Source organism: Haliotis cracherodii, unplaced genomic scaffold (genome assembly GCF_022045235.1).
Source record: "Haliotis cracherodii isolate W230 unplaced genomic scaffold, xgHalCrac1.p SCAF_1, whole genome shotgun sequence".
NCBI lineage: Eukaryota > Metazoa > Mollusca > Gastropoda > Lepetellida > Haliotidae > Haliotis > Haliotis cracherodii.
Window position 1 is genome coordinate 85,106,320 of NW_027266264.1, and position 22,304 is coordinate 85,128,623.

General features: G+C 45.7%; 1 protein-coding gene across 1 annotated transcript; it reads right to left on the reverse strand.

Moving 5' to 3' along the window:
* Positions 1-929: 929 nt before the first annotated feature.
* LOC139452002 (protein misato homolog 1-like) lies at positions 930-22,217 on the reverse strand. Its single transcript, XM_071233317.1, has 14 exons — positions 22,119-22,217; positions 21,050-21,139; positions 19,870-19,982; positions 19,182-19,257; positions 18,611-18,683; positions 17,642-17,780; positions 16,201-16,318; positions 15,149-15,283; positions 14,161-14,313; positions 12,241-12,372; positions 11,693-11,874; positions 4,309-4,410; positions 3,982-4,097; positions 930-3,455 (listed from the first exon to the last, which is right to left on the reverse strand). Exons 1-14 carry the CDS (start codon positions 22,194-22,196, stop codon positions 3,244-3,246), a joined length of 1,719 nt encoding a protein of 572 aa, XP_071089418.1. The 5' UTR covers positions 22,197-22,217; the 3' UTR covers positions 930-3,243.
* Positions 22,218-22,304: the final 87 nt, after the last annotated feature.

Consider the following 22,304-nt stretch of genomic DNA (forward strand, 5'->3'; position numbering starts at 1 on the left):
ATCTGTGGCATTGGGTGTTCTGTTACATGTTTTGAAGGGAATGAAATAAATCCCATGCATTTGACACAATGATATTCAAGTTCTTGAAGTTTTTGAAGCTGACCCCTCCTCTGACAGAGATATCTGTATCAAATTACATAGAGTGTCTTATTATTTTTTATTAACAATCTCAGACGATACAGTACAAAATGGTGTTTTTTTCTAAATAACCATATTAGTCTAATGTGAGGGAGTGATTGAGAAGGTTGTGTGGAATGTGGGTCAACCATGATTTCTGTAATATCGGTGTGTCAAAGTGAGGCAGGTCATACAAATAAGCCTAAGATGAAATCAGGTAATTTTGTCCATCTTGTGCAAAACAGTTGGTGACATGGAGGGAACAAGTGGACCACTCATTTAACGGGACCAATATGTGCGATATCACTGATTGATATTCAACCTTCATGACATAAGTGATGTTATTCCGGGACAAGCCGAATAGCGACTCGTGCCCCTCTCATAGCCATTTTGCGACCAGGTTCCATGTTAGCGCAAACGGGGATACCTAAAACAATGGTCAACTCGTTGGGTAATGGTTCACATATTTACAAAATCTGAAACAATTTCGGTTTGCAACAGATAAAAGACTCCTGTAAGTGTTCAAATGGTTTAATTTGCCATACTGACTTGCGTGATTTCATAAACAAAACAAAACATGGACATGCCAAAATGTTAATTTACAAATCAATAGCGTGTGTGTCCACCTCTGGTTGCGATGCAAGCAACACATCTTTGTCTCATGGAATGGACCAGGCGTCGCACAAAGTCCTGTGGGATATCTGTCCATATCTGCTGGAGCATGTTTCGAAGTTCATGGAGAGTCTGTAGAACACGTGGTTGACGTCGAAGGCGCCGATCCATCTCATCCCACATGTGCTCGATTGGTGAGAGATCAGGGGAGCGAGCCGGCCAGGGGATGGCATTCACGTTGTTTTGTTGAAGAGAGTCCTGAACAAGTCGAGCAATATGACGCTGGGCGTGAAAGGTAATGCTTGGGCCATGACAACGCAAAAACCGGTAGAACAACAGGGCCGATGATCTCGTCGCGGTAGCGCTGTCCATTGAGATTTCCCTCTACCACTATCAAACGGGTCCTCTGCCTTGCTGTAATCCCACCCCATACCATAACGCTGCCGCCCTAGAACCGATCTTCTTCCATGACACAAGGATTGACGTAACGTTCACCTCGACGTCGGTGCACTCGAATCTGTCCATGGCTGTGGCTGAGGTGAAAACGAGACTCGTCAGTGAATAGAACTTGGTCCCCACTGCATGCCCGTCCAGCGTAGATGCTGTCTGCACCACTGTAGATGTGCTTGACGGTTGTATCCTGTCAAAATAGGACGTCTGGCTGGTCTTCTGGCGACAATCTCTGCACATCTGCAGCGACGACGACGTACGGTTTGTGAAGATATTCGTGGAAGGCCAGGGATGCTTCTTGCAGTCACTGTTGCTGGCTGGAATCTACTGTTACTCTGAGGATGGTCTCTGACTGCATTCGTCTGTTGCCAACGTTGCCATAAACACCAAATGGTGTTTCTGTGGACGTTAAATTGTCTTGCAACATCACATTGACTCGATCCTGCTTCAAACATACCAATGGCTCGCAGACGCTCATTTCCGGACAGGCGTGGCATTTCATAATGTTGAATAATTGTGAAATTTTGTTGTTTTTCTGAGTGGTTGTTGTCAGCTCGATGCCAAACAATGCATAAGGAATCCCGTTAACGCACATGTTTTTATACCCATTCTTGGGTAGTGCAATGCATGGGGCTTGCATAAAAGTCAACTTTTGCATGGAATACATGCTTTTCTGTAGCAGTTGCGTTTTTGTGACTTGATTCCATACATATACTACAATATTGTAAAACAAACTGTACTTGTTTGAAAAATACACTAAAATATTGGTCACAGGAACTTTTGTTGTTGAGTATATTTCCCCATATATTATATGTATTTCAGATGCAATTTAAAGCACATCAGGACATGCGGAATTATACATTATGATTGAACACATTTAACTGTGTCTTGGGTATATTTTTAGATGCAAGACATATGTAAATCAAAAATAGTTTCTGAGGGATTCTTTGAGGAAGAACTTAAAATCATACACGTATTCTGATTGGTTTGTCGTACACATGACATTCATCGATAGGGGGGCAGGTTACGGAAAGGGGCGAGTGGTGACGAATGCCCTCGTGACACAGATCCTGGCTTGTCAAATCTTCCTTTGGTTCCTCTTGCACTGACAATCATTCAGCTGAAATACTGTGGCATAAAACAATATTCAGTCACAATAAATGATGGACACACACTTAGCCATCATCAAGTATCAAAACCGAAATCATAAAAAATACATGTGACACTCATGCATCATTGGTTTATTATTCAACATTCTGCAGACTTATAACTACAGAGGTGGCCTATTTCCATGTGTGACACCTGTTTCTGCCACGACAGATAACCTATAGTAATATGAAAGCATTGGGTGTTCTTTAACTTCTTTTAAGTAGTATATATAAACAACTTGCTCTTGTTGCAAGATGATTAAAAAAATGACGGTGCGACCTTAAATTTGAACTCACTCACTCACGGTGTGGTAGACCATCATGTTATCCTCACACATCACACAAATCAACATTCATGCACAATCTGACACTGTTGGTACTAGTTGTTAATGTTAACAGATAAGGATTATTTCAAATTCTGTGAGGGCAAACCTCAAGGACCTCAAGACCTCTCGTATTTTCAAATACTGGCCTAACAAGGATCATCTTTGGATATCAATGGATGGTTTAATGAAGCTTCCAGAGTACTGCACTGACAATTTCAGATGAACACAGCAATGACTGATGGTTTGTTTGCTTGCTTGTTGTTTAATGCCACACTCAGCAATATTCCAGCTACATGATGGTGGTCTGATAAAAACTGAGTCTGGACCAGACAATCCAGTGATTGATATCATGAGCATCATTTCACGCAATTAGGATACGATGACATGCATCAACCAAGTCAGCAAGCCTGACCACCCGATCCCGTTAGTCGCCTCATACAGCAAGCATGGGTTGCTGAAGATGTATTCTACCCCAGATCTTCACGGGTCACACAGCAACAAAGCATCTCAGAGTCTGGTCATGGGGTCCTGTCCCTGTATCAAACAGTGCAGTGTAGTCCAGAGCTATGTCCAGGTTGTTGTAGCAGGTGTCAGGTTGCGGATGTATCTGTCTGGTAGCACTGCCCGAGGCTGGACACATTGTCCAGTGTTTCCTGGTACTCATCTTCCTCCAGCCCTGCCTCCAGGTAGTGATGGTGCTTCCTGATGTTGAACCGAGCCGCCTCGCTGAGGAGACTACTGGTCAGGTTGTACACACTGTCATTAGACTGAAGCGATGTCATTACAGGAACTGACTCCACGCCTGAAACAAAATGTATGTTTCTCTTTGGTGAAAATTAAACGGTGCATTGTCCTTGTTTCAGCCAAATAGACACAGACCAAGAAACGTTGTCAATACATTAATGTTCAAACGCAATCTATCAAACATATTTTAGCAATCGTGAAAACTACATTTCCTAAATAGCTACAAGAATAAGTCATGAAATTGAGACACATGTTGTCAATACATTAATGTTCCAAAGCAATCTCTCAAAACTATTTTAGCATAGCTACAGTGTAATAATCAATCATGAAAACTATTTTTCTAAATTATTCAACCATTTGATCTCCAGTAATTGCCATGAAACAGGAAATAGAGAAGCTCAACAAAATACCTTTGCCGTTTTAAAATGAGATGACATGATTACATCGTATTTGAATTTGAAAAATTAGCAAGGGCACTTGAATAGTCTGAAGAATATTGCCCTTGATATCAACCTAAAAGTTTCATGTCTTGATATTCTAAAAGAAGCTATCTGTTAATAAGAGAAGAAAACTCTTGTAGCTACCTTGGTATGATGGCCGGTCGGTATCACAGATGTAGCCATTGTTGGACACTTTGCTGGAGAAAACGTGTGGGAAAGGGGAGACAACTTTACAAGCATCTCGCATTGTACAGCCAGCACTGTAATATGAGAGACATGTGACCTTATCAGTTTCAGCATGGATATCAAAACAACAATCACAGGGGTATATATATTAATTATTATATCACAATATTAGATCTTGTGGCTCACTAAAGAAGGTTATATCTCCTAAAGGTTTCAGTGAAAAAAAACAAGGTCTGATTTGGAATGTGAGTTTCAAACCAAGGGAGACAACTTTGTGTGACTTACTTTAGGGTTCGTGGATAGGTCTCTGACAGGTACAGGTGGAGAATCTCACTGAGAGAAGAACAGCCTGTCAGTATTCCTGGGATGTTAGGTGTCGGCTCAGATCTGAAAACACAAACAATATACAAGTTTAACTTCATAAAAATGTTTTGGCATTTATGCTTCTATAAAGAGAAAAATGAAAAAGCCATGCCCACTTACAGACTATTGGTCCCTGATTGGCTGCTGCTAGAATGGAGTGGAATGTCTTGCATTATTGCTTTATTGTTGTGTACAGTTCTTTTATGTTAATGGTTAAATGAGGAGCCTGTGAAATTATTTCGGTCTTTACAAAAATTTACTTCAAAATCTATTTTGTGTTCACACACAGTGTGCACACCGTTTTTTTTACATATTCCCTCCATAAATGCAAACAATTCTGTATATAATTCTTAAACAAACAGGCATTATCTAAAGCTTGACATAAAAATGTCATTTATTTAAAGGTTGAAATCAGCATGAAATATCATGTTACATGCCTTCGTTACATGTCTGTGTTACATGCCTGTTTTAGATGCCTGCATTAAATACCTGCATTATATGCCTGTGTTAAGTGGCTGTGTGACATGGCCATGTTACATGTCTGTGTTACATGCTTGTGTTACATGCCTTCATTACATGTCTGTGTTACATGTCTGTGTTTAATGCCTGTGTTACATGCCTTCGTTACATGTCTGTGTAAAATGTCTGTGTTACATGCCTGCGTTACATGCCTGTGTTACATGGTTGTGTTTAATGCCTGTGTTACATGCCTTCGTTACATGTCTGTGTTTAATGCCTGTGTTACATGCCTTCGTTACATGTCTGTGTTACATGCTTGTGTTACATGCCTTCATTACATGTCTGTGTTACATGTCTGTGTTTAATGCCTGTGTTACATGCCTTCGTTACATGTCTGTGTAAAATGTCTGTGTTACATGCCTGCGTTACATGCCTGTGTTACATGCTTGTGTTACATGCCTGCGTTACATGCCTTCGTTACATGTCTGTGTTTAATGCCTGTGTTAAATGGCTGAGTGACATGGCTGTGTTAAATGCCTTCGTTACATGGTTGTGTTTAATGCCTGTGTACTTTGTACTTTACATGCCTGTGTAACATGTCTGTGTTACATGCCTTCGTTACATGGCTGTGTTATATTCCTGTGTTACATGCCTTCGTTACATGGCTGTGTTTAATGCCTGCATTATATGCCTGTGTTAAATTGCTGTGTTACATGATGGTGTTAAATGCCTTTATTTTTTAACTTATCCTGCATTACTCCGTATTGCATTTACTGCTGTCTTTGACAGAGTGACGAACTGTGTGAGATCCAGCTGCTGAAGAAAGTTGTCCCAACCAGTTCAGGAGGCAGCGCCCTCTCACAGTCGGCACGTGACCCGGAAGTCATGACGTCACACAAAAACACATAACTGCTTTGTCACCTCCACGGACGGACGTACTGTGTATCCCTTGTGGAAATTAAAGCTTATTATTTGTTTTTTATATTTTGCGTGTTTCTACATTCATTATATGCTGCTACATTGTTACCTGTTATGGGCCGTGACCTTAGGGTCTTCCCATTCGTAAATTGTAACGTTTATCGCTCGTCTGTGGCTCACGTCACAGTAATTTACGGGCGCAATGTTGTTCCCGCCATTTTGTTTTCTTTCCCGCCATTTTGGCCATTCACCACGTGGCCACGTAATGTCGTGTTCTGCGTTTTGAATTCTCTCTTTGGCTTGGGTAATACATTACATTTATGTATGTTGTTTTGGTGTGCTTAAAGCCTTGCCTTTCCGCTACCTCTCAGCGTAATTGTTTCTTCTCATAAACTTCAATATAATACGAAGTTTTTGAGTTACATTATGTCTCCCGTACTCTGTGGTTTTGCCACATGGTTACGTGTTTGCACATGGTTATGTGTTTGCTTAAAGCTATGCTTTTTCGCTACCTTTTAGCGTCATTGTTTGATCTCATAAACTTCATTGAAATACAAAGTTTCTGAATCACATTATGCTTCCCATACTTTGTGATTGGCCACATGGTTATGTGTTTGCTTAAAGCTATGCTTTTTCGCTACCTTTTAGCGTCATTGTTTGATCTCATAAACTTCATTGAAATACAAAGTTTCTGAATCACATTATGCTTCCCGCACTTTGTGGCTTTGCCACATAGTTATGTTTTGCTTAAATTCCAGATTTTCTGCCTCGCTGCACTTGTTGCCGCGGGAACAAATCTGGTCGGGGCCGCCCCTTTCTGCCGTGATTGTACGACGCCCTGTACTTTCACAAGGCAGTGCCGATGTTGCAGTCATTCGTCGCTGTGATCCTTCAGCTCATGCGAGTATCCAGGACACACCTCGCTCAACGTGCTCGTCGACCCCCACCTACGTTGACGGCAGCAGCGCTCAGCGGAGCTTCGCAGTGCTCCCAGCACCAACGGCGGCTCCCAACGTAGAGTCTGCCTCCCATGGCACGACATACGACCGTTCACGGTCTCCTACTCCACCGGCGGCTCCAGCGCTCCCAACGTAGAGTCTGCCTCCCCTGGCACGACATACGACCGTTCACGGTCTCCAACACCACCACATCAACGCTGATGTCTCCGGCGCCCCTGGCGCCTCCGGCGCCTCTGATGTCCCGGCGCTCCCGGCGCTCCCGGCGCCTCCGATGTCTCGGCGCCTCGTGCGCTCCCGGCGCCTCCGATGTCTCGGCGCTCCCGGCGCTCCCGGCGCTCCCGGCGCCTCTGATGTCTCGGCGCCTCGTGCGCTCCCGGCGCCTCCGGCGCTCCCGGCGCTCCCGGCGCCTCCGATGTCTCGGCGCTCCCGGCGCCTCCGGCGCCTCTGATGCGCCGGGAGCGCACGAGGCGCCGAGACATCTGAGGCGCCGGGAGCGCCGGGAGCGCCGGGAGCGCCGGGACATCTCGGCGCCTCGTGCGCTCCCGGCGCCTCTGATGTCTCGGCGCCTCGTGCGCTCCCGGCGCCTCTGATGTCTCGGCGCCTCGTGAATTCCCGGCGCCTCTGATGTCTCCGCGCTCCGGCGCCTCCGCATCCTCTGATGTCTTCGGCGCTCCCGGCGCCTCTAAGGTCTTTGATCTCATGATCTTCGACGCCTCTAATGTCTCTGGCGCCTCTGACTACTCCGGCGCCTCAAGAGTTACGGAAGAAGCGCCTATGATATATCCGGCGCCTAAGATGACCTCCGGCGCCCAGATCAACAAGCTTTATCAAGCTCAGATCAACGAGCCGACTATCCGATCTTCTACTGCGGCTTAAGGGGCACCATCGGCAATCGCCTCCCCGGCGCCACTGCCCTCTTCTCTTGCTGCCCTCTTCTCTTGCTGCCGTCTCATAACTCGTCACACGGAGAAGCATGGTGAAACAACTGTCGCCGCTCCTGTCGCTACTCTCCCGTCGGTCTTCGGGATCGTGACTATCGTTCTACTTCCTGGGTGGAATCTTTTCAACCAATAGACAGTTGGTCTGATTCAACTTGCCCACTGAGACGTTATCCATAATCCCGTCGTTTAAAGCGCTATGATTCCGGAGAGATGACCTGCGGGTTTCCATCGAAACAGAGCGTCATGTGAACAGCGTCTGTATCAGATTCGACGACGACATCCACTTACAAAGAGTTTACTTCGTCGACATCGCCGACACCAACGCTGTTCTACCCTACCCTAGCGCCAGCGCTCCTGAAAGAGACTCTTCCTCGGCGCTCACCGGGTTTTCCACGACGCCCATGGGGTTCCGTGTTTTATCGCAAAACTCGGGTACACCACTTGATCGCCTCTCACGCAGTTCATTGAGGATTGTCTGTGTGTGGAGTTTGCACCTCAGTTCCGACTCCAAGGCGGTTTTCTCGGCTACTGCGCAGTGTGATTTACATGTCACGTGTCAAGTACTCGGACTGTCAACAACTCCGACCGGAATTAGGTCAACTTACCATGGCAAGGGGTGCCATGTATTTCTACAGATTGGTTTCCATGTCTAACTGTACGCTTGGTGCTACCACTCAACCAGGCGCCTGTCGCAGTCCATCCATGTACGGATGTTGGAAACAATAGACCTCCTCTACCAACACGGCTGTCACGAGGAACCTTGTTTCATCAACCCTTCGCTGTAAGAACGATAGCGCCTATAGGCGTTCAAGGGATGGAAAAGATCGCCTTCCTTCGTCCGGTTTGATCTTTTCGACTACGACACCTTCCTATCTTCCGCCTTGACTACCGGACACAGTGTCGATTTGATACTTAAAGTCCCTCGGCCGTCCCACTGACCCCTGTTGCATACCTGCCTCGTATCGTGTTGTCGTCCTCCATCGTCACCTCGATATAAGAACAGGAGTACTTATACGCCGCTTCAGGGATGAAAACGATCTCATTACTTCGTGCAATGGCCATATTGCCTCGACTTCCTACTACCCGGTTACGTCGATGCCCCGGCGGTCGATTGTGAAGCTGGTTTACTTCGTCTACTTGAGGTTGGCTCGCAGGCCATCACACCTTTTTCCGAATCGTACCGACGGTACGCAATCGCAGACCCCTGTTGCTGACTACCTCCCCTGCCACCTTGTCAGTGGCTAGTGGCCCACACCAGCCCACATTGTGACCACCTGTGATCCAGAGATCAACACCATTGGCACAGCAACAGCCTCGAGATAAAGGCTTATCCAGGACGTCGCTTGCTGACAGTGCTTTCTCGGTCACGCCCTGTTGATCGTGTCCACTGACGACGTCACCGTAGTGTGGTGTTTGCGGACCCAGAGTACTCGCCCCTCTCCCGGCGCTACAAACTCGACCGGCGCCCCCGAGAATCACCATCTTCGGCGTTCCAGGCGCCTCAAGCTCTCCGACGCCTCACGCTCTCCGGCGCCTCGGGCCAGAATATGTCAAACGGTCGACACCCCAACCCTAGATCTGTTTGCCTCATATCTGAATGTGGCCAGCTGTCGTCTTCCATTCCACCTGTGCCGGATACGACCGCTGTGGCAGTCGAAGCCTTCCTTCGTTCCTGAGAAGGATTACGCGTGTACGCTTTTCCGACTCCGGTTCTCCCTCCCATGGTTCTTCAGAGATCCAGGCCACTCGACCCCTGCCATTGACTTTGGTCTCGCCTTATTGGTCAGCCAGAAGTTGGGTTATCGACCTCCGAAACATACCCAGAGACAACCCCTGGAACTTCCGGTGTGGTCCAACCTTCTGCTCCATCCACACGGTCTGTTGCCACACCCTCATACCCGCATGTTATCGTCTGCACGCCTGACACACCTGCAGAAAGCCAAGGGCTATTCGGCTATAGCGACCAAGGCTATTGCTTCAGCCCACCGTCCATCTACAGGGGGACTGTATGCTGATAAATGATGCTTGTTCCAGGCATTTTGTTCTGACAAACACCAGGATCCGATGACAGCGTCACCGCAGATCCTGGATCAGTTCCTTCTGTACTTGCGTAGCACCCGTCGGTTGAAGGGCTTACCACCCCCACACACCTGGTCGCCATCTACTCCGTTCTGGCCATCTCGGACGATCGGAGAAAGACGAAAATTCCTGACCTACGGGCCTGGCTGCGCTCGTTCAGTCTTGAAGACCTGAAGGCCAAGTTCGGACCGCCTGCGTTGGATCTGAATGTGGTCTTCAACGCCCTTCGAACCACTCCCCTCGTCTTCCTTCTACGACCTTAAGTAGAAGACAGGTATTTCTACTGGTTTTGACTACTGCCGCTCGAGTCCATGTACAGCACGCCCTCGACGTCTCCCGTGCCCGGTTCGAATGCGGTACCCAGGGCGCCGTTCATCATGGACCGTACTGGGACGTCAGCGTAAAGACTCAACTCCCAGGACAGCCTGATAGATCATTCCTTGTCCCCTCCCCCCTCATCCAGTGTGGGTGCCGAGGATGAGGATGAGCGTCATTATGCCCAGTAAGGGCACTGAAGGTTATTCTACGATCTAAAGACTGCCGCAAGTCTAGGAAACACCTTTTTCTGCCGGTCTCCCCTTCGTCGCAGTCGTTGGTCAGCCGGAATACTTTTCCCTGTGGCTCCGGACGGTCATCCTTAAAGCTTATGAGCCGCCGGATTGGACCCTCCCCCCAAAGGCTATCACCTGAAATAAAATGAGATCAGGGCGATCGTATTTACAATGGTTCTTCACGGTATACTGTTCCATCCAGTCGTTCAGGGAAGCCTGTTCGTGGCGATCGGACACCGCCTTCACCAACCACTACTTCCGTGATGTAGCCTTGAAAGTTGTCGCCGGCGTTCACAGTTTTGGTCCCTGGTTGTAGCCCAACAGGTCATCTATCTCCGACGCCACTGATTCTCCGATACCCTGAGCGGGGCCCGTCGACCTCTCTGGTGTTTATCACCCCAGACGAGACGGATCTCTTGCGTTCCGCATTCGCTCTTAGGTCAGTTTTAGTTTTGGGTTACCCGACTCATTCTATTGCTGTCACCTATCCGGGTTTTACTTTTTGCATCAACTCTCGTTTCCTGACGACAGGAATGGTAGTAGATGTGGACACCGGCGCCGACGCCAACGCTTCTCTGATACCTGAGCGGTGCCCGTCGACCTCACCGGTGTTCCTTGCCTCCAGCCTAGAGGGCTCTCCTGCGTTTCGCATTCGCTCAAGGGATTGGTCGTAAATTTTGCCGCCGACGCCGCTGATTCTTCGATTCCCCGAGCGGGGCCCGTCGAACTCTCTGGTGTTTATCGCCTCAGATTAGAGGGCTCTACTGCGTTTCGCTTTCGCTCTTCGGTAAGTTATATATTTTGGCAACACGCCTCATTGTATTTCGGTTACCTATTCGGGCGTTTCGTTTTTGCATCGACTCTTGTTTCCTGAAGACAGGAATGGTCGTAGATGTTCCGGTCATCACTTGTATGCGGTGCGGATTCATCGGACCTAGACGAGGGTTTAATATGGTTCACATCTGCAGGTATGCCCACCGGCCATGCCGTCTGATAAAGATGCAATACGGAGTAATGCAGGATAAGTTAAAAAATTTAGTAAAATCTAAATATTTTTTACATTTGTATACTTATCCTGCATTACGAAGTCTAAGTGCCCTCCCTTTCGCTACGCTACCTCCCCACGAAGTTTCAGATGTTATGTTTAAAGCAGTTATGTGTTTTTGTGTGACGTCATGACTTCCGGGTCACGTGCCGACTGTGAGAGGGCGCTGCCTCCTGAACTGGTTGGGACAACTTTCTTCAGCAGCTGGATCTCACACAGTTCGTCACTCTGTCAAAGACAGCAGTAAATGCAATACGGAGTAATGCAGGATAAGTATACAAATGTAAAAAATATTTAGATTTTACTAAGTTACATGCCTCTGTTACATGCCTCTGTGTTACAGGGCACCCTCACCTGGTTATCCTGTGGGCTGGAACCCCCCTGACCACACACGACTGCATGTAGGGGTGAGGGCAGGTGCCAACATGGGGGGTGAGGGAATACCAGGGGGCTTGGTCCTTGTGGGACATCAGACTCTCAACAAACGTCCCCTGGGGGGTGAGTGGGAAGGGGAGGCTCGAGTAGACAGCTGACACCTGTGGGATACAAGGGGGACCCTCAGGCATTCTGTTTCATAACTTGGTTACTTGGCGACACAAGCTTTCACAAATGAAGCTTAACTTGTTTTCTTCACTCTATCAAGTCAATTCAATATGTTTGTTGTTTAATGCTGCATTCAGGAATGTTCCAGCTATACATATTACTAAAAGAAATTAAAGAACACCTGATTCTTTCGTATCAATAAAGTCGGTCACAGCATTCTGGGAGGATACAATCTTTTGAACTAGACAATACTGAACACTTTATTTCCAAGATTCAAAACTGAATTGGATTGTCTGTACACATATTCAGATGAAGACCGATGCATTGGTGAAGTTGACAGTGGCTTGGCTCACACGTACCTTTCTTCCGAGATTGTTAAATGAGCCAGTGATATCGGCCAGCGTAGTGGAGTACCCGTCTTGCCGGTATGGGAGGGACAGTGTGTCCAGACACGCTGCCAGGATACCACTGGTGTGGTAGTCTAGTTGTCCCTGTCATTGAAAATACAAATACAAATGTATCAATACAATATATCCGCCAAATGTTCAAAGATTGAGTGTAATAACTTTCCCATATTTAATTCTACGAGTGAAAACATGATCATCGGCCCGCCTGGGGTACAATGACACGATCAGCCATGTCACACACCTCTGGGGTACAATGACTCACAGTGGGGCACCATGACACACAGTGGGGCACCATGACACACAGTGGGGCACCATGACACACAGTGGGGCACCATGACACACAGTGGGGCACCATGACACACAGGGACTTCCCACAGGTAGAACTGCAAGAGGTACCAGGGACCTGTTCTGACCTGGAATCTTCACAGGGAGACCAGCAGGAGGTACCACGGACCTGTTCTGACCTGGACTCCCCACAGGGAGACCAGCAGGAGGTACCAGGGTCCTGTTCTGACCTGGACTCCCCACAGGGAGACCAGCAGGAGGTACCAGGGACCTGTTCTGACCTGGAATCTCCACAGGGAGACCAGCAGAAGGTATTAGGGACCTGTTCTGACCTGGAATCCCCACAGGTAGAACTGCAAGAGGTACCAGGGTCCTGTTCTGACCTGGACTCCCCACAGGGAGACCAGCAGGAGGTACCTGGGACCTGTTCTGACCTGGAATCCCCACAGGTAGAACTGCAAGAGGTACCAGGGACCTGTTCTGACCTGGACTCCCCACAGGGAGACCAGCAGGAAGTACCAGGGTCCTGTTCTGACCTGGACTCCCCACAGGGAGAGTCAGGGGGTACCAGGGACCTGTTCTGACCTGGACTCCCCACAGGGAGACCAGCAGGAGGTACCAGGGACCTGTTCTGACCTGGACTCCCCACAGGGAGACCAGCAGGAAGTACCAGGGACCTGTTCTGACCTGGACTCCCCACAGGGAGACCAGCAGGAAGTACCAGGTCCTGTTCTGACCTGGACTCCCCACAGGGAGACCAGCAGGAAGTACCAGGGTCCTGTTCTGACCTGGACTCCCCACAGGGAGACCAGCAGGAGGTACGGTCCTGTTCTGACCTGGAATCTCCACAGGGAGACCACCAGGAAGTACCAGGGTCCTGTTCTGACCTGGACTCCCCACAGGGAGAGTCAGGGGGTACTGGAGACCTGTTCTGACCTGGATTCCCCAAAGGGAGAGTCAGGGGGTACTGGAGACCTGTTCTGACCTGGACTCCCCACAGGGAGAGTCAGGGGGTACTGGAGACCTGTTCTGACCTGGACTCCCCACAGGGAGAGTCAGGGGGTACTGGAGACCTGTTCTGACCTGGACTCCCCAAAGGGAGAGTCAGGGGGTACTGGAGACCTGTTCTGACCTGGACTCCCCAAAGGGAGAGTCAGGGGGTACTGGAGACCTGTTCTGACCTGGACTCCCCACAGGGAGAGTCAGGGGGTACTGGAGACCTGTTCTGACCTGGACTCCCCAAAGGGAGAGTCAGGGGGTACTGGAGACCTGTTCTGACCTGGACTCCCCACAGGGAGAGTCAGGGGGTACTGGAGACCTGTTCTGACCTGGACTCCCCACAGGGAGAGTCAGGGGGTACTGGAGACCTGTTCTGACCTGGACTCCCCACAGGGAGAGTCAGGGGGTACTGGAGACCTGTTCTGACCTGGACTCCCCACAGGGAGAGTCAGGGGGTACTGGAGACCTGTTCTGACCTGGAGGATAACACATCACTATGACTTACATATCACAACCGAAAACATATTTTGTACTTTAAAAGTTTAAAAATGATGTTTTAGATAAATATTCTGCCCTTCAGCTTCTTACCTTGTAGCTGAGATGGGGCAAGTCCCGAGGTGGTCCCATCTTCCTCCACAGAGAGTCAGTCAGAGACATTGGGATAAACAGAGAGCTCAAGTTACCTCCCTTGTCTAGACAGAATGCGCTGTTTATGATTCTGTTGGCACGCTGTCGAACAGTCTGAAACAGAGCATCAGTTTGCTACAAATGTGTTTTCATTTTCATCCTTCATATATACCAAAAAGAATCACAAAAGTAGAGTTCTATTTTCTATTTTCGCCAGATGGACTGGCTTTTTCATATTTGTTTTCAATAGTGATTGATTTTTCAATTTCAGCAGTGCTCCTTCAAGCATATTCCCTGAACTGTACTGGGAATATTTGACTTTTTCAAAGATATCTAAATGATTTAATCTGAAAAGGGGTTCGTTGTTCATTTGCCTTAGGCACTCCTGTTCAACTTCTATTACACCAACTTAACACAGACATGCACAGTGAAAACCTGTTATCTGAACGGTACTTTTATCTGAACGGTACTGTTCCGGTGAGATTGCTTCATTGACCATCATTTCCAGAAGGGATGGCGTAGGTTAAGGGCCCTTTTTGGACAACTGGAAATCTTAAAGTCTGTGACCCAATGAATTTGTTACCGCATGTCTGCATTTTTTCCATCAAATATCCTAAAAACATCTGCTTCAGTCAAAGATTTGCTACCTTCAAGTTATAGAAAAACACTTCAAGAAAACTTCTTCAATCAGCCATTTGAATCTTACCTATCCATGTAGTCCCAAACATATAAGTGTTGAAATGTACAAAATCTAAAGCTCGTTCATATAATCACATGGATACTTCAACAATAACTTGTAAACAAATCCTCAATTCCTGAATTATGGACATCTCAAGGCACCTTACCATTCCTTGCCCATGTAAGTTTTCAAAAAACCTTCTAAGCAGGAATCACATGGAAGACAGAGATTTCAAACTAACAGTTGCATGATGTTTATTGGCAAACTCACAGAATCAGGCATGATGGCGGGTGACACAGCACACGTCATCCGAGCCTTGTTGGTGAACTCATCCTCTAAGTACTGGAGGAGGCCAGCCCCGTACCCCCCAAACCCATCACACCAGTCCATCAGCAGGTGGAACCCCTGCAACACACACAACACGCCACCATGTACCTTGAACATACTTCAGGGAACTGCGAGTAGCAATGTGATGGTCATGAAAGCTTTCATTAATTTGCTGGTGATGTGAATTCATAAACATTCGAGTGAACATGGTGAACAATGACAGACAAAAACACCATAGAACCACAATAACATAACATCTCAAAACACATGTACAAGATTTGGTGGAGACTAAACAGCATCTCTGCCTGCCAGTATATAGAAAGCCGAGTTTGAATGCACTGAACAGATGTGAACATGCCAATATACAGATTCTTCTCACATTAAGAATGAAGGTGACAGACAATGTAGAGTTTTACCATTATACCTATGGTTGGTTGGTTGGTTGGTTTGTTGTTTAACGCAGCACTCAGCAATATTCCAGCTATATGACAGCGGTCTGTAAATAATCGAGTCTGGACCAGACAATCCAGTGACTAATGTCATGAGCATCGATCCACGCAATTTGGATCGATGACATGCATCAACCAAATCAGCGAGCCTGACCACCCGCATGGGTTGCTGAAGAAATATTCTACCCCGGAATCTTCACAGGTCCATTATACCTATGGACACAGATGGAGCACATGAGTTCATGCAAGATTACATCTCAGTGTGCTGGTACTAATTGCTACAAATGAGAGGATCAAGTGGTGAGACTCACTGACTTAGTTGATGCATGTCATCAATCCCAATCACATGGATCGATGCTTATGATGTCAATAACTGGATTGTCTGGTCCAGGCTTGATTATTTACAGACCGCCATCATATAGCTGAAATACTGCTGAGTGCGGTGTTGAAGAACAAACAAACAAACAAACAAACAAACAAACAAACAAACAAACAAACAAACAAACAAACAAACTAGTGGCTACACACTGCCCCCATTTTGTGTACCTGGAGGTGGTCGCACTCCTCCACAAAGAATCGAATCTGGTCCTCCATGGCGTCCATCGCATCTACATTTTTCAATACACCGGCACCCAGCTGGAACATGTCAAACGGCTGCTCCTCACTGGAACACAGGGCTGTTCATAAACCTCAGGCAATGCACAGGTGAAGCAATGTACAAATGTGTTTGTCATAAGGGAGCTTTGTTGTGTGAGAAACCCTCGTGTTGCATCATGAGATCTTGTATCAATACTTTGGCTGGGATGGGTAACTCGGGTACTCGGGTTGGGTGGGTACTGAGTAGGACCCGGGTACCCACAGGATTACCCGGACCCATGGTTTGTCATGTGATAGATTGTTTAATAACAATCGGAAGAAAACCCCACGGTTAGACAAGTCCCAATGTTTGCATTTCTCTCTGACTTTTATATGAGCAAAGATAAAGCTTCAGTCAACTTCAGTGTATGTATGAATGGATTGTTCTATACGTGTATCTAAATAGTTTATGCCAGGGCTTTGGTAAAACAATTCCCTGGTTCAGGTAATAGGGGGTTGGGTACCCGGGTAGCAAATTTGGACTTGTCCAAGCCCTAATCAATACTGCATACTATCATCATATGGCAGTGTAATCTATTGTTAAACAATGATTGTAACTGTATTACATTGTTTCTGTTCATTGCATTGTATTTGGACAATGATTAGTTGTCAGGAATATAGTATTATTTAATGTAAGCAATGGGGAGGAAGTTATCATATTTTATATATATGCTTGAATTATCTGTAAAGTTTCGGGACAGCATAGATGGATGTCAAACATTAGAGAGACATGTGGGTTATTCTGTGATGTTCAAGTGCCACTTGACTGGTTTGGCACTGTGTGGAAAGTGCTGGAAATTGGTTGACTCTAAAAGTGGAGCGGGCATGCCCCCATCTCATCTGACATCTCATCTGACATTACATCAAGGCCAGCTTTTGTGTGAAGATCACTTATCACCCCAGGTTCCTAGCCTAGGCTGTACATTTCTTTCCATATGTGCATAGTACAAATATTTGGCTGAATCTGTTATGATGTTAGAGTTTTGCGATGACATCAAAATGATAAGTACCATAATTTAATGCCTTTTGTGTGACATGGCCAGGGATTGAAGCACCCACCTTCCGCTCTCCAAGCAGGAAGTCAGTCTAGAACTTTGGTACTACACAGTCATATATATATATATATATATATATATATATATATATATATATACACATATATACACATCCATTGCTAAAATAGATGCAAGGTGGCCGATACAGCATAAATTCACTCACTAACTCCATAGTCCAGTTTGAGACAAGTGCAGTGCCAACATTAGACCCCAGTATACACACAGTCTGAACAACACAAGGAGAGTTGGAGTTGACAAGGTTTCATTCCATCACAGACTGACTTGAATTGACTCACTTCTTGTGTATGAAGTCATCCACTATGTGCAGAGACTTGGGATGAAGGTGAACGCGCAGGAAGTCGGACCACACGGACACAGTGTCGTCCAGATCGTACAGTTTACGACCAAACACGGCATCTTCTGTCTCAGGCTTCTCTGAGGTAACAATGGATGAAATACAGGAACATCAGTAAATGTGGTTACCATGGTTACAGAATACAAATTAGTGTTGTTTAAAATGGATTTGTTTGTTTGTTTCGTTGCTGGTTAATGTTGCACTCAGCAATATTCCAGCTGTATGCGACCGTGGCCTGTAAATAATGGACCCCGACAAGGTATTCTAAATCAGAGTCCTTGTTTTATCCCTTTAATGCCGATCACCAGGCAGGATAACAATATTCCAGCTGTATGTTATGGTGGCCTGTAGATATTGGATACCCTACATGGTATAATGTAAATATTGGACCAGACAAGTCAGTGGTTTATATTATGACAGCCTGATCCATACAGTTGTCTCTTATGACAAGCAAAGATTGTTGGGGACCAATCCTAACCTGGAATCCCTTCAGAGGAGGGGAGCTCTATCTGCCAAATGCAGGATAGCTGCACCATAGCAGATAACTCAAGTTCTTTGGTCTTTCAGAAAGCATTACAATTATCAACAAGCATTTCAATCAAGTCTTAAAGTGAGCGATTATGGTTTTACGCTGCATTTAGCTTTCCACCAGGGGACAATAATATATGCTTCACAAATAGTACCCATGAGGGGAATGCAAACCGGGCCATCGGCGTGACAAGCAACCACTTTACCCATTTGGTTACCGTACCGTCTCCCTCAAGTTTGAACAGAACTCCTCTCTAATAATGAAACCATATATATTGAAACCTATCTGTCTATAGCTGCTGTGTTCAGTGCCCCCACCATAAGCAGACAGATTCTCTATGTCTGAATTAGAAAGGAATCAGCAAGTTCAAAGTAGCCCTACCAAGTTTTGGTTTCTTATCAGGGTCTTCAAGTTTGTCCTCTAGATTTCGAGGGACATCTGACATCTGCTCCGCCTGAAACAAAACATCAAATGTTCTATCTCAAAGAACCTGTGGTTGTGAAAAACACAAATCCAAATAAATCCTCCATTGCTTCCCCACTATCTAATTCTAACGTAAAATGGCACAACAACATTGAAATATGAAGTTAAATGGCCTTAAATTATAAAAATGTTTGAAAACATCAAGATGGTGACTCAATGACTTTGATTATTAGGACAGCAGAACCTCAGTGTTCAAAAATTTTATTAAACAATTTCATTTTGTAATCTACTGGTATCATTTAATGAAAGACACAAAAAAGACTTGCTCTACATACATGGATCCTTTAGCTCAACTGGATAACTCACTTCAACTGAGGAGCTTAGCTCAACTGGGTAACTCACTTCAACTGAGGAAGCTTAGCTCAACTGGGTAACTCACTTCAACTGAGGAGCTTAGCTCAACTGCATAACTCACCTCAAGTGAGGAGCTTAGCTCAACTGGGTAACTCACCTCAACTGGGTTACTTACCTCAACACGATCCAAGTCTTCAAGGAATTCATTCTTCTCAACTGGGCTGGACTCATGAAGTGTCACATCACTCTCCCTACAGAAGCATGATTAGAAAGATGCTGTTCATCTCCACATAACACTGAATATTCATATAGAAAACAAGTTCAAAACCATTCAATGCTTACTTATCAGATTTCCCTCACATTTTCAATTATGACATATCCATCTTAAACATGTCAAAAGCACAATTAACACAGCTAGGATGCTACACGTTCAATCTACAACTTGTACAAGACGTCACTGTAAACATAATCACAAATAATCATTATGTAACTCAGGGAAAATGAAGATGGTCTTGAATCAACAAAAACCTGGCAAGTCAAATACTTCACTTGCTTAGAGTGAGTGAGTGAGTGAGTGAGTATTGTTTTATGCCGTTTTTAGCAATATTCCAGCAATATCATGACGGGGGTCACCAGAAACGGGCCTCACACGTACCCATGTAAGGAATCGAACCTAGGTCTTCGGTGTGATGAGCGAACGCTTTAACCACTAGGCTACCCGACCGTCCCTCACTTGCTTAGAAGCTATCATGTCAACTGAATGCAACATACCACTAAGACTACTGTTCATTAGTTTGTGGAGTGCCACGGCAGATGAAGCAGGCTGGTTGTGCAGTATTCTGCTAAAAGCACATACAACTTACCACTTCACGTCTTCCTCCTGTCCTGCCTCATACAGAGTTCCCTCCCTTCTCAATGCCTTCAGACTCCCTTTCAGATCAACAGCTATGAGACGAGGTGTGTACGTCACCTCACCCTGGGACAAATACCAAGTTGGTATTAATCAAGAGAGCAAGAGGGGATGTGGTACAGGATTGGGTAAACTGAGTAAATGTCAAAGTGTTGCACGAAATGGGGGTGTCAGCAAAATATGATACAGACCTATACTAGGCCAATCTCTCTTCCCCCGCCCCCATCCCCCATAATAAGTTACACCTCCCATAGCAATATTTTATGAATGCAAAATAAACACTGAAGAAGCCAAAACACAGGCTGGCATATACATGGTGGGAGACATATGCCCTAAGTAACAACTGATTAAGTAATATGGCATCTTCCCAACATGCTCAAGGCAAGGGAGTTAACTGACTGTAAAGTCCAGTTTCCACCCTTGCCGAACTAGCCTGGCATTATGGAGTTATTTTTGGATGAGTGAGGAAGTACGCTTGTACGCCGCTTTTAGCAATATTTCAGCAATATCACGGCGAGGGACACCAGAAATGGGCTTCACACATTGTACCCATGTCGGGAATTGAACCCGTGTCTTCGGCGTGAAGAGCAAACGCTTTAACCACTAGGCTACCCAACTGCCCTGTTATTTTTGGGTTGGACTAATGAGTCTATGCATAGTCCAATCAAAATCAAATAACGAAGTCAACAATTATCGATGAGATAGTCTTGAGTGGGTACCGCCATTTTGTTTGAAGCGAATGTAAGTGATATGAGAGGTGAAATGTGATTGGTCAATAGGAGTGACATAGGAGTGACATAATTTGTTATGAGCTACAGGAAATTACAGTCAAGTATTGCAAGCGCGGACACTAGACTTTTACAGTCAGTTAACGCCCTTGCTTCAGGAAGATTAGATTAGATTCACAGAGCAAGTACAAATATGGTGGCATGGCTTAGGGACAAGATGGCCAGAGTGAGACTTCCTTATGTTTGACATGTTTGTTTGTTTTGTTATACCTACATGCAATGTCTGTCCCTCTCTAAACAGCACATCACAGAGCAAGTACAAATATGGTGGCATGGCTTAGGGACAAGATGGCCACAGTGAGACTTGCTTATGTTTGACATGTTTGTTTGTTTTGTTATACCTACATGCAATGTCTGTCCCTCTCTAAACAGCACATCATGGTTGATTTCCTTGGGCCCTGTGAGAGCCTGAGGCGTGTACACAAAGGATGATTCCTGAAAATAAATGTATAACTTAACAAGATAAAGGTCATATTTCATGTGTTCCACTTCCAGGTTTCAAAATTTAAGAGAATACATTTTGTAAGGTCCTATTCCTGTTAGCAATGAACTAGAAAATACTTTTGATGTTTCAGTTTGGTAACATGTCAGTCTCATATCTTGGGTAACCTTGTTCAGCAGCTCCACTCTTGAGAGTTTCATGGGCTTCTGTCCTGCCCCTCACTGAAGCATATTTAGCACATGCGACTTCGTTCAATATATGCCTCTGTTCACCAATCAGTGAATGGGTATACGGTAGGATGAGATGGAGCCTCATGGGCAGCTAGTGTTGTATACTATCTGGGGAGCTTTGATCGTAATTGAGTACACACTGATGCACTGACTGGGTTAACAATTAATGGTGTTAGCACTTTGAGCCTGCGTCAACAGATGGCCAATAGCACATTGCAAATATTCATTTATCTTTCATCTTTAAGACTGATGCAGTTGTCTTAGCATCGTCTTACCCTGCAATACACGTCAAAGCTGGTCTTAATTTAGCATGTCCAGTGTAGAAAGTACACATAACGACTACCTGTACGAATTAACTTGCAGCATAATATCGCCAGGTTAGCTGTCTACAGGATTATTCATATATCATCAGAGACAGACTATAAAGAGCTGCCATTATAGATAGCTTTAAGGTTAGTTTAGGTTACCCCCAACTCTACAATAAGCCCTTGAATCATTGAATAAAAATCGTGGCGAACATATTCTATAGCTCCTCCTATGAAGACAGTAGACATGGCTTTTAGCTTCCTTACATATTCTTTTCAAGGGACCAGCATCTGTGCTGAAATAAAAGTTGAAATCCATGTACAAGTGTCCTAACTATTATCTTCAAATTGCAACTGACAGTCAGATTACTAGTGTTGTTGTTCATATGAAGTGACAGACAATTACTCTGCTAACACACATATTCACATTCCTTCACCTGAATATTCCACCAATGCGTGCCAACAAAATTTGCATAGTGGCCGATCTGTAATGTAACAATTTCCCGTGTTGACATTTTCAGTACATAACAGGCTAAAGCACGTGCGTATGCGAGTTGCATGAGAGATGTTAGACACAGCTTCATTGGCTTATCCTATTTCCAGTCCTATGTTTTAGCCAATCA

Bases quoted from the DNA above. Each gene is read 5' to 3' on its own strand.
- LOC139452002 (XM_071233317.1), bottom strand. From the start codon at position 22,196: ATGTCAACACGGGAAATTGTTACATTACAGATCGGCCACTATGCAAAT. The intron at 21,140-22,118 runs GTGAAGGAATGT...ATTTATTTTCAG, and splicing joins CGCATTGGTGGAATATTCAG to GAATCATCCTTTGTGTACAC. The intron at 3,456-3,981 runs GTAGCTACAAGA...ATTTTGTTTCAG, and splicing joins CGACCGGCCATCATACCAAG to GCGTGGAGTCAGTTCCTGTA.